General features: G+C 37.5%; 1 protein-coding gene across 3 annotated transcripts; it reads right to left on the bottom strand.

Annotated features, from left to right (window-relative positions):
* Positions 1-2,642: 2,642 nt before the first annotated feature.
* LOC129418222 (cytosolic 5'-nucleotidase 1A) lies at positions 2,643-11,331 on the bottom strand. Of its 3 annotated transcripts, XM_055173165.2 has the most exons (7): positions 11,065-11,331; positions 10,794-10,927; positions 7,269-7,436; positions 6,711-6,840; positions 4,333-4,455; positions 4,057-4,241; positions 2,643-3,936 (listed from the first exon to the last, which is right to left on the bottom strand). In XM_055173165.2, exons 2-7 carry the CDS (start codon positions 10,869-10,871, stop codon positions 3,562-3,564), a joined length of 1,059 nt encoding a protein of 352 aa, XP_055029140.1. In that variant the 5' UTR covers positions 10,872-10,927; positions 11,065-11,331; the 3' UTR covers positions 2,643-3,561. The 3 variants fall into 3 exon arrangements, with proteins under 3 accessions (XP_055029140.1, XP_055029142.2, XP_055029143.1); XM_055173167.2 differs by lacking the exons at positions 10,794-10,927; positions 11,065-11,331 and adding an exon at positions 10,507-10,698; XM_055173168.2 differs by lacking the exons at positions 10,794-10,927; positions 11,065-11,331 and adding an exon at positions 10,390-10,696.
* Positions 11,332-13,129: the final 1,798 nt, after the last annotated feature.

Below are 13,129 nucleotides of genomic sequence, written 5' to 3'. Positions count from 1 at the left end.
CAATCTTAGTACTTAGTATAACATCCTTTTACAGTTAAAACAGCTTTTAAACGTGAAGCAGAGCTTGACACAAGTGTCGTGCAGCGATCTACGGGTATCTTCGCCCATTCATCATGGGCAAAAGCCTCCAGTTCCGTCACATTCTTAGGCTTGCGCACTGCAACTGCTTTCTTTAAGTCCCACCAGAGGTTCTCAATCGGATTTAAGTCTGGTGACTGCGATGGCCACTTCAAAATGTTCCAGCCTTTTTTCTGCAACCATGCTCTAGTGGATTTGGAGGTATGCTTGGGATCATTGTCCTGTTGAAAGGTCCAATGTCTCCCAAGCCTCAGGTTTGTGACGGACTGCAACACATTGTCATCCAATATCTCCTGGTACTGAAGAGAATCCATGGTACCTTGCACACGCTGAAGTTTCCCTGTACCTGCAGAAGCAAAACAGCCCCAAAGCATGATTGACCCCCCACCATGCTTCACAGTAGGCAAGGTGTTCTTTTCTTCATAGGCCTTGTTTTTCCTCCTCCAAACATAGCGTTGATCCATGGGCCCAAACAGTTCTAATTTTGTTACATCAGTCCACAGAACACTATCCCAAAACTTCTGTGGTTTGTCCACATGACTTTTGGCATACTGCAGTCGACTCTTCTTATTCTTTGGAGACAGCAAGGGGGTGTGCCTGGGAGTTCTGGCATGGAGGCCTTCAGTACGCAGGGTGCGCCGTATTGTCTGAGCAGAAACTTCAGTACCCACATCTGACAAATCTTTTCTCAGTTCCTCAGCAGTCACACGGGGACTTTTTTCCACTCTACGCTTCCGATAGCGCACAGCAGTTGCAGTTAGCATCTTTTTTCTGCCACGACCAGGAAGCGTTTCAACAGTGCCCTTTGCCTTGAATTTGCGAATGATGCTTCCTATGGTGTCTCTTGGTATGTTTAACATCTTTGCAATCTTCTTATAGCCATTGCCCTTCCTGTGAAGATTAATCACCTCTTCTCTTGTCTTCCTGGACCATTCTTTTGACTTCACCATGTTTGTAACCACACCAGTAAATGTTTAGGAGGAGTTGAGTATCACAGTCATTTTAAAGCTGCCTAATTGGTGCTTATTAGGCTTTATTGCTGTTCCCTGACATCCACAGGTGTTTTCAATACCTGATTAAAAACACTTCAATGAACCTCTGTTCTTCAGAGTGGTAGTTCTTTAAGGGGTTGAATAATTGTGTCAATGAAGAATTCACAAAAGAAACATTTACTACAATATTACAAAACCAATTGATGTCATTTTAGTTGCATATGGTTCTTTAAGAAGTCATTGTAGGATTTCATTCTGAATACAATTACAAATGTACACTAAATTCCCTAAAACCCTTAACAGCATTGGGGGGTTGAATAATTTTGAACACAACTGTAGGTATTAAATAAATTTTAATATGCAATATTATAGAATACACCGTATGATTATATGCTTTAAAATGTAGTGAAGTAATTTTTTCCCAATACAAACATCCTAATAAAGCACAGATGCTTGGAAAATGTAAATAATTTAACTAAGTATTGTCCACCTCTGCTATCAAGTCCAACTCAATTTCATTTAAGCTGATAATAGTCAGTTTTTCTGGCATTTTCAGCTGCTCCTATGAAAACCAGATATTTTGCTGCACATTTTGCCACTTAACCGGGCGAGCTCTCGCGTGGTCACGTGGAAAAGTGACGTCAATGCATACCCTCTATTAAGACAGTAACACCACAGACAAATTAGCCTAAATCCAGTCTTTTCTAAAATAGAGGCTGCCATCATGATAATTTCAAGATTAGGGGAGATTTAGGAAATATTATTAAGTATGTATTTATCAAAATTTTGATTAAATTATGTAAAATCTGTAATAAACATAACACCACAGATCCTAATAAAGTGTGACACATGAAATTGTCAGAAATGTAGCTAACTTTAAGAAAATTAATAAGAAAGAATGCATACAAGTAGTCCAAATAGATTTCCAAATAAATTTAACTGCTTGTGCTATCGTTTATTATGTTGTGCTATCTGTCGATTTTCTGTGCTTTTCACTGCATCTATTATGTAAAGCTGCTTTGATACAATTACCAAATTGTGAAAAGCGCTATATAAATAAAATTGAATTGAATTGAATTGAATTTCCCCCTTTTCTTAAAAGGGCGACATCCATTGTTGTAACACCACAGACATTAATTTGGCGTACACTAGTTTATTCTTAATGATTACAAAATATATACATTTTAAAACTATTTAAAAAACTGTACATGTTAAATAAAATTTATAATCACAATATTAATTTGTGTAAATGTTATATTGTTGCAATTACAATCCATGATACCTCTCTGAGGTATGGTGGGTGGTGGGGACATGCATATTTAGTTACAAAATGCAATCTTAAATATCTATTTTAAAACAAAAAATGTAATTGTTAATAGTGCACAAATTGTGTTTATTCTACAGAATACAAACATGAAAACATTTTATTGGTATTTAAAGTTTATTTAAACTGTTGTAAAGTAGAGTTGCCACCCCAACTGAAGAATGACCCAAACACTTTACAAATGTGAGACACCATTCGATTAAACTCAAATATCCTAAAAGGGTCAAATAATGCTCCAAGACTTTAGTAATTTTTCATCTTTTATTTTAGACAATAAATAGTTTCTCTTTTCACTGTTCGTAACAGCGGTGTGGTGGAAAAATGCAAAGCATATGCCCTGAGTGCAACACTGTTTCAAATCCACGCTGGACACAGTGAAACAATTACATTAGCAATTAAACAAACTTTCACATAACACAAACATTACAACACAGCATACATACAATATACAGTACATAGATACATGCAGACAACCCCTTTTAAATCAAATACATGTTGAAGAGCACTTTATGCTGTAATATTTCATGTAAAACAGCCCTTTTACAGTGAACTATCAGAACTGGTATGGCTAAAACGTTATAGCTAATAGTGACATGTGATTTAAAAGCCTCAAATACTTAAAATATAAATAAAGCTTTTTCTATGACGAAAAATATCATTTATTTCTAAAATTAAAATATATAATAGTCGTTATGTAAAACATATAGGATACATATGATTTTCCGGACAGAGATTAGTTTAAGCCAGGATTAGGTCTTAGTTTAATAAGGAAATATAACTAGTTTTAACAAACATGCCTTACTAAAAACATTACTTGTGTGCATTTTGAGGCAAAACAAATGGCACTGATATTATTTCGACAATATGTCAGTGCAAGTTGTTTTCAGTTTTGACACTCTTACAATAATTTTAGTCTAGGACTAATCTAATACCTGTCCGGGAAACCACCCCATAGTGTGACAAGTGGTTCATTTTAACAAACATTTACAAGCATTTTCAGTGTTTCTTTGAGTTGCCTTAATTTAAAAACACCTTGTACTTGTACCTATCTTCTTATCATATATCAGTGCCATTGTTTTGTCTGAAGATGCACACCAGTATTTTCTTGTAAGGTTTGTGTGTAAAAACTACTTAAATGTCCTGATATAACCAAGAATGGATGAGTATTCACTCTGGCTGCTTGAAAGACACATCCTTTTTTACATCCTTCCCTGATGGAAACCTCTGGGCAATTCCATAGGGAACATGAGCTGCCACAGTTCCAAGTTCTGCTGCTCCTTCCACGTGAAACATCTGATCATCAAAGAAGATATGAGGCTTAATCTTTTCTAGCATGGGGCCCTTGGGGGCCCCCGCAAGAAAGAGGGCCTCATCTATCTCCAGACCCCAGGAACGTAATGTCTTTAGGGCCCGGGTGCCTGAACTGGCTGCACTTCTAGCAGTGACCAAGTAGGTACGAATTGGACAGTCCATTCGTTGACCTTTGCCATAAAATTTCTGTTGCAGTTTCCCTAGGGATTCCAAAAATCCCTTCAGTGGCCCCTAATAAAAAGAGATTCATTTAGCCAACAGATAAAAACACATTTTTGGATCATGAAACAAAATAAAAAACCATGAGAAGCCACACACTGTAACACTGTTATAAAATTACTTTGAACACACATGATCAAGGGGTTTATTTTCATGGGCCTTTTCGTGCTCAAAGAACTTATCCAATCCATGAGCTTTGTAGATTCTCTCCGATTCATCTGAGAAGAGAACAGCATCTCCATCAAAGGCCACTCGCAGCTGAGTCTCTGGAACCTCTGTTATTTTTCCTGGGGAGAACACTGTTGCTGCTGCAATTCCTACCAATGTGAACCAATTTTACATTATAACATTAAAGAAATATTTACAAATCTACAGTCACAGTTCATTATATCCCAAAACTGTTCTCACCTTGTTCAATGGCTTCTCTTACTTTCATAGAATCTGCAGACAGGTAAAGGTTGGTATGGTAGGCTTTCAGATAGCCAATAGGACTCTTGCCGCCAGTCATGCAAAAGCGCTCTATAAACAGCTCTGGACATCAGAAAAAACATATTTTACATGTAAACTATCATCAAACTTACATACACATCAGATACAATAAAAAAGCGTATTGAAGCTAAAGCTCCTCAATTTGTGAAAATGGAAAGAAGGCATAGTATAAAGCAGAACTGGAGTTTGGCTAACCAAGAAATTTTTCAAGGATTACTCATAAAAACCCTGATATTTACTCACCCCCATGTCATCCAAGATGTTTAAGTCTTTCTTTGTTGACGATCGTTTCATAAGATAAGACCCTTAATGCCTCGGTTGGGATCGTTTAGAGCCCTTTGAAGCAGCATTGAAACTGCAATTTTAAACTGCATTGAAACTGTGAACTGTTGAGGTCCAATAAAGTCTATTATGACCTAGAAATACCATGTGCATTAAACACCCTGCACAAATGAGATAAAATCGTGGCTCCACTAACTTTCTTATTTTAAATTCCAATAAAACGGAAATCATAGTCTTTGGCCCCCCCAAACGCCAAAGCCCACTTCCAATTTGACCTTCGATAAACAAAATGTGCGTGTTGTGGCTTCACAAATGCTTTGCTGCATACCTCGGTTGTAACGAGTGGCTATTTCAGTCAAAGTTGCTCTTCTATCAGCTTGAATCAGTCGGCACATTCTCCTCTGACCTCTAGCATCAACAAGGCATTTTCACCCACAGGACTGCCGCATACTGGATGTTTTTACCATTTTTTGTAAACCCTAGAAATGGTTGTGCGTAAAAATCCCAGTAATCCCAGATTGTGAAATACTCAGACTGGCCCATCTGGCACCAACAACCATGCCACGCTCAAAATTGCTTAAATCACCTTTCTTTCCTATTCTGACATTCATGCTGCATCCGAAACCGCATACTTCATACTATATAGTACGCGAAAAGCAGTAGGCGAGGCGAGTAGTATGTCCGAATACATAGTATTCGAAAAACAGTATGCGAAAAGTACCCAGATGACCCACTACTTCCAGTTAGATTTTGCAGTGTGCATACGATGGACATTTCACTATCCCATGATGCCCCGGGAGAGGAGTTATCCAATGAAGAAGAAGAGGCATGCGGATGTTTTCGCGCTGAAATGACATGACGTGATGACGACGTATGTCACGTGATGTAGCAACATGGTGGATGTAGTACGTCCGAATCTCATTCATACTACCAGGACTCATACTATACAGTACCTACTGTTTTAACGCCAAGTAAGTAGGTATTTCATCTTATTCAGTACCTACTATACAGTATCCGGTTTCGGACGCAGCCTCAGTTTGGAGTTCAGGAGATTGTTCTGACCAGGACCACACCCCTAAATGCATTGAAGCAACTGCCATATAATTGGTTGATTAGATAATTGCATTAATGAGAAATTGAACAGGTGTTTCTAATAATCCTTTAGGTGAGTGTATATGTTTTACCCTGTACAGCACTTTGGTAGGTTCCTACTGTACCTTCTTTAAAGCGCTTTATAAATAAATCAACTTTAACTATTATATTGACAAAAATCCTTTAATGTTTTCCTCAAAAAAACTTAATTTCTTCTTGACTGAACAAAGAAAGACATTAACATCTTGGATGACGTGGGGTGAGTAAATTATCAGATTTTTTACGAAAGTGTAATATTCCTTTAAAGGTGACATAGAATGGTTGAACGGAGCATTTATCCTTGTTCTGTGATGTGACATGTAGACAAAAACATTTTTGTTTGGGTCTGTAATGCCTTAGAAGCTTCCTAAAAACCTCTCTCAGATAGCTCTATTAGGGTGGGGCTTTTTAACAATTGGTTTTGCACCTATTTGGCTCCCCCTACTGGCTTAACTTGCAATCTCCTTACTGATTGGCTGACTTTGCCTGCACTCAAGAAATGTAGCCAATTATTTTAAAGTGGAGGGGCAGTTAGATGCCTGTGATGTCATAAGCATCAGTTTTTCAGATTGGGCTGTTTTCTGGCTGACATTCCTAAAAGAGAAATTTCAATGAGACTGAGATGTTTAACATGTTTAGCACTTTTTGTATGTTTGTGAATGTGGGTAGACTACCATTATTCAACAAAGACAAGGTAAAAATGGTTTTTCATTCTTTGTTCCCTTTAATTCTCAAAACTGGAGTAAAGAAAGAAACGGTGAAATGTAAAATAGTTATTTTTTTAAACCTATTATGTTAAAGATCACATAGTGTTAGCAGATCCATACTGACATATGACACCAGGTGACTACTTCAAAGGGATGCTTTTGAATTTTTTGACTCACGGTGGTGGTTAATTGAGTTGATGAGTCTAAGTCCCACATGAGCATGATTGCTGGTCATCAGAACCACGTCAAAGAGCTCTTCACTGTCTGGATACAATTCCCTCAGCTTAGCATTCACTGCTTCCACTGCCTATAGAGGATAAAGCAAACATTTTGGCCTCCTCTCTACTTATGCTTGCACTCATATTTCTTGAACTGTTTTAAATATTAGAGTATAAAATAGCACTTTGGCCTTCATATGGGGCGTAAGCGTTAACGCTTGACGGAAGGCTTCTCTGAAGTGTGGCCAACAGCCAATCACAGTGGCCAGTACACATGCTCCGGTCTTTCATAAACGTAATTGGTTGGCTCTGCCTAGGTTATTTGGATAAGGCAATCTGATTGGCAGACGCACGCATTGGCGCTTGAAAAGTTGAGAAATGTTCAACTTCTGCGCGAGCAACGGCCACAATTCAGTTCGGCAACGCATGACGGCACTCATTAAAAGTGAATAGAAAGCGTTAACGGTCACTGATCATCATCAGGTAGTCAGTATATGCTGGAACAGGGTGGATTTACCTTAATGAAGGAAAAAGCAGGTCCAGGAGTAAAAGGCTCAGTCTCATGTTGAAACTGGTAACTCAGATATGCTTCCATTCCCTGCTGTTCATAGATCTCCTGCTCCAGATCCATATTGAAGAGGGCACGAGAGGACACAGCAATAGTCATGGCATTCTGAGGCTTTGGCTGTATAAACACAATGTAACATATTCAAAATTACAGTGGAGCTCAAGAGAGTGTAGGCTATTGGACGAGCAGGTAAATAGAGAAATGTATGGCCTTCGGAGTAAGGCCCTGTTCCAAATGGCACACTTCGGACTTGTGGACTTCCTTACACTTTGTTGACATCATGTAGTGCAGACCTTAGGGACCCTTGACGCGAGTTCACGAGGGCACCCTGGAGTCATATTTTTGGACAAACACAAGCGTCACGCCAGAAATAGGAAGAGAATTGGTGAACTCTTCCCATCCGTCGTCTGATTGCTCTTTCGCAAGGACATCTGGGTTGGAAAAGTGTGTGGAGCCTGCAGCAGTGCAGGCTTCGCCGAAGACCGCATTAAGGCTGCAAAGGGGGTGCTAAAAAGGATGGGACACCTACAGACTCGTAGACGTAGCAAGCATGTGCAACTTAAGGCCACGAGACCAAAAGTCCACATGAAGTGTGCCAATTTGGGACAGGACCTGAGAAACGGACAAAGTCATAATCCCTGTCCCAAATTTGCACACTCCGGACTTGTGGACTTCCTCACACTTTGATGGCATCATGTAGTCCAGACGTTAGGGACCCTTGACGGGAGTTCACAAGGGCACACAGGAGTCGAATTTTGTGAAAGACTCGAGCATCACGCCGGAAATTGGAAGAGAAGTTGCCCATCGATTGCTTTTTCGCAAAGACTTCTGGGTTGGAAAAGTGTGTGGAGCCTACAGCCATGCGGGCTTTTCCGAAGACCGCATCAAGGGTGCAAAGGGGGCGCTGATGAGCACACTTCAGAGCATAAAATTAAGAGATGAGACACCTTCGTAGATTAGGCAAGCACAGGCAATTAAGGCCAAAAAGTGACCGAAAGTCCACATGATGTGCGCCATTTGGGACAGGGCCAGAGATGGTTAAAGTTAAATGACATAACATTGACACCTGACACTTTGACCTGACAGCTCAAATGATAAAACATCAAGCTTAGTTTTGAACAGTGAATATTTTACAGTGATCTGTAAAATCAGTGAACTACTTGCTCAATACCCAGCTAACAAATTTTGGTTCCCAAAACGTTTTCCTAACGTTAGTTTTTGGTTCTAAAAAGTTCCCCTTACCTTAGTTTTTGGTTCCCATAACGTAATTTTTTTAAGGTTTGCTTTTGGTTAACCAGGAAAGTTTTCTTTCCGGAAATAAAACGTTATTTTTTGGTTAGTTTAACGTACCCTTAAAGGACAAGTTCGGTATTTTACACTTAAAGCACTGTTTTCAGATTGTTTATGATGAAATAGAACGGTTTCGACTGAAATTTCGACATATGCGCCTGCCCCAAGAATTTTCAGGTGTTTGTGTTTCCCATCTCTACAATGGGTTTAATGGTGCACTGGAACAATCCTTCCTAAAATGCATTAAACTTTCGTTTACAAAGACGTAAAACTCACCGAGTGGTCGGGGGTGTTCACTGGTGTGCTCACACAGGGATCGCTGCAAAATACGCATTCCAACAGGTTTTATCGTAGTTTTTGCCAACTCCATTGACTTGTATTAGTTGTGCTGTGAGGTACGGTATTACTCCGCGCCGGGAATGTTGTTTGTATTCTTGCAATTGGCAAAGGCGGATTAGCGCCACCACCTGGACTGGAGTGTCTATTATTCAAGCTCTCAGCGGAAGAATATACAATGTGAGGTGTTTGGAAAAATAGGTCCACAAGTTAACAACGAATGCTAAAACACCTGTTGGAAAGCATCTTTTGCAGCGATTTTTGTGTGAGCATATCAGTGAACACCGCTGACCACTCGGTGAGTTTCATGTCTTTGTAAACGAAAGTTTAATGCATTTTAGAAAGGATTGTTTCAGTGCACCTATAAACCCATTATAGAGGTGGGAGGTGAAACGCAAACACCCGAAGATTCTCGGGGCAGCATCATATGTCGAAATTTCAGTCAAAACCATTCTATTTCATCATAAACAATCTGAAAACAGGGCTTTAAATGTAAAATACCGAACTTGTCCTTTAACGTTATAATAACGTTAGGAGAACGTTAGTTTTAGGTTAGTTTAACGTTAGAATAACCACCCTGCAACGTTATGGGAACGCTATTTTATGGTTGCAAAAAATAAAACCTAAAAATAACGTTCCCAGAACGTTATTATTTGGTTCGGAAAAAATAACCAAAAACTAACGTTAGTAGAACGTTCTGTGTCTGCTGGGTAACTACTTGCTTATTTTAACCAAAGATGTCAGTGACAAGTTTTAATGGGAGATTAGACTAGTCCTAGACTAGATTAAATGTAAGAACTGTCCAAACTAAAAACAACTTGCACTGACATATCTTAAAATACATCATTGCCCTTTGTTTTGCCTCAAAATGCACACAAGTATTTTTTTTAGTAAGGCATGATTGTTAATTTGTTAAAACTAATTATTTTTCCTAATTAAACTGAGGCCTAGTCCTGCTGTTTTAAGATAATCCATGTCCAGGAAACTGCCCCATAATTTTGATATAACAAATAACACAAGAATATTAATATAAAAATATATATGTATAACAAGTATTTTACTTAAACATATGAAGAGTTTCGTTGCAAAACGAGATAAATCCATTTTTTACATTTTTGTCAAAACATGTTTATTATTATGTTATCATGTTATTATTTTGTTTTATTGTGCTACTTAGCTGTATTTTTTAAGTTATGAAGGTTTAAATCAAAACAAACCAACTGCAGTTGAATTGATATTAATTGGAATGCACAACCAAAAAAAAACGAGATTTCTGAAAAAGTAAAAAAAACGGAGTTATCTCGTTTTGCAACGAAACTCTTCATATATAGGCATAGCCTAAATAAAAATAGGCATGTACCGTATTTTGTACATATGTACATGTATTTAAATTAATCAAAAGACAAATAAATATCCAGTACAATAAGACGAAACAGAAACTTACAATAAATCGCCCTCATACTAAATTTTGTTAAAATCGCTGTGTAATCTGCGCTACGCGTATTATTGAAGCAACTGGTCTCGCGCATCCCCATAGCCAGTTCACAAACGTGGTTCATACCAAACGCTGCGTTGCAATTTTATCTCGGATCATCTTCTTATTATTTTTGCCGTTGCACTGTTGCATGCACGTTTTATTCCTGTACGCAGTCAGTTATGTTAAAGGCATCACTGCACCAAATGTCGAGCGCGTCTGTTAAATGTCCAGTTGCAGGTGGCGCTTATATTTATAGAGCTTTTATCACATGCATACGCTTCTGGTATCTCAGCACATCCACTTATGTTGAAGATCACACCTATTTTTACTTAATAATGGCACATTATATGAAACTTTTAATAGAAACTCACCGGTTTAGGTTTCTTGCTGGGGCTTGACTCCTTGCGTTCCCAAAAACTGTGCATCTCTTTTACACGTGTTTTATCCATGATAAGCAGCTAAGTGCTGGCTGAAGGTCAGAAGGATGTCTGCTCTCTATGACTTACTTTACACATAGAAACACGCACACAGGATAATGTCTGGATATTTAGTCCTTGAAGCACAACTGAATCCTGCAATCCAATGAGCGGGAACTGATATATATACAGCATAATTGAAGGAGACAGCTGCTTTGATAATTACCTGTTCGCACACACCTTTACATCTTTATTATTTCACTTCCAGGCTTCAAAGACTGAGATCTCCCTTTAGCATCCATCGGCTATGATTGCTGTAGTAGTGCATCGTGCTAGTCAGTGTATACCTATATGGAATCGATTTATTTTTGGATTGGCCATCTCCGTGATGTAGATATCAGCAATGTTCCCATGACAACTGCTGGTGTTAATATGTAACGTTACTGTTATACTAAGTCCTAGATAATTCTTAAAAGACAGTGCTAGGGATTGAGAAAATGAATCGGTGAAATATAGCCAGCGCGGACAGCACATCACGTGACTGGTACTAATGCACCAAATACGTAATAAAAAAATATATCAACCAGAATTCAAGAGGTTATCCCGTTCATTTATACAATACCTTCTGGGATAATTATATTCTTATGCTAAAATTAAATCAGTTCTTCTTACTTTATTCACTGGAGATAGTAATTTTAAAACTGATTATTATACTAACAAATATATAAGACAGGTATTTTTAAAAACCTGTTACCCATGTCAAGTTAAAAGAAATAAGTTAGATCACATGTTTGATAAAAAAATACTATAAAATATCTTAAAACAGCTTAAAGTTTTTGAATTGAGATTTATCCTTTTATCAAATTGTCCCGTTCTTTCTGCAATGGCAATTCTGAAGACACTGATCACATCTTTTATACGTGTCATTTTTCCCAAATCTTTTGTTCAGGACTGATTGATAGAAAAAGATGTGGTTTTTGATGGTTTCGCATTCACTTTGCAACATATTTTATTTGGAATACCCAAAAATTGCTGTTCATTTTTATCTGCTTAATATCATTGTAATATTGGCAAATAGTTAATTCATAAATCTAATTTTTTTTTAAATCCCTTCCACTAAAAAAAAAAAATGACAAAGTGTTTTTCCAAAGCTCTTGCTATAATGACAGGTGGGAATGCAATGAAGCTACCATATTATTTATTGTGATATTGCCTTTAATTTTCCCCCTTTCTTTTTACTCTTTAGGTTCAAGTTATGATTTCAATGTTGTATTTATTTATTCTCCTTTTCGTTTCTAAATCATTTTATTTATTTTTTTGGTTACACTGTGTTGAGCCTTTCATTTCAATCTCTTCATGTAGAATGAATACTGTTGTATCTAAAATTATGTATTCAATAAAAACATCAGGAGGTAAAAATGCATTTATTGTATAACCAATTAGTTTACATCAACAAAAATCATTGTTCTCCTGCAAGATTTTGTACAACAATACTTGACAGAAAATTAATAGCTTTCTCATTAAAACACATTTAAGCAATGTATGGATTGGACGATCATTTAAGGATATTGATCATAAAAGCAATTTCATGATTGAGATGGCTATGAAAGATAAAATTTCTCTTTAAAATGCAGTGCTGTTGTTGGATAGTACAGATTAAGGGGTGGTATTATTAGAATAAGAGCTCCTTATGACATCATAAGGAGAGCCAAATTTCAACGACCTATTTTTTCATGTGCTTGTAGAGAATGGTTTACCAAAACTAAGTTATTGGGTTGATCTTTTTCACACGTTCTAGGTTGATAGAAGCACTGGGGACCCAATCATAGCACTTAAACATGGAAAAAGTCTGATTTTCATGCCATGCAAAGTATCAGGATGTAATGCACTGACAAGTGCATTAAAGATTTTGCTAAGGTTTCTCAGAATTCCATACATCAACTATACAGTTTTTTCATATTAAAGTCACAGGTGGTGCTGGCGCTTATAGCTAATTCAAGTCAATTATTTCTGTACATAGTTTCCAAGACTCAATCTATAATATGAAAAATACTTTATCTTTATACTGTTGGTTACACAATAAACAAAGGTGTAAAAACACCTTAAAAGTTTAATTTGTGCGAAAAAAACAACAACTTTCTTACTCTCAACAGGTATTGTTTCGGAATAATGAAAACTTGTATCTTGTTATAAGCAGCATTCATACTATTTCCTCCCTGTGACACATCGCTTTTATTGTTTCCTAATCTTTGTAAGTTGCTTAGGATAAAAGCATCTGCTAAATGTAAATG

Source organism: Misgurnus anguillicaudatus, chromosome 7 (genome assembly GCF_027580225.2).
Source record: "Misgurnus anguillicaudatus chromosome 7, ASM2758022v2, whole genome shotgun sequence".
Taxonomy (NCBI): Eukaryota; Metazoa; Chordata; class Actinopteri; order Cypriniformes; family Cobitidae; genus Misgurnus; species Misgurnus anguillicaudatus.
Note: the sequence above shows the minus strand (reverse complement) of the source record. Positions and strands in the feature narration are given on the sequence as shown.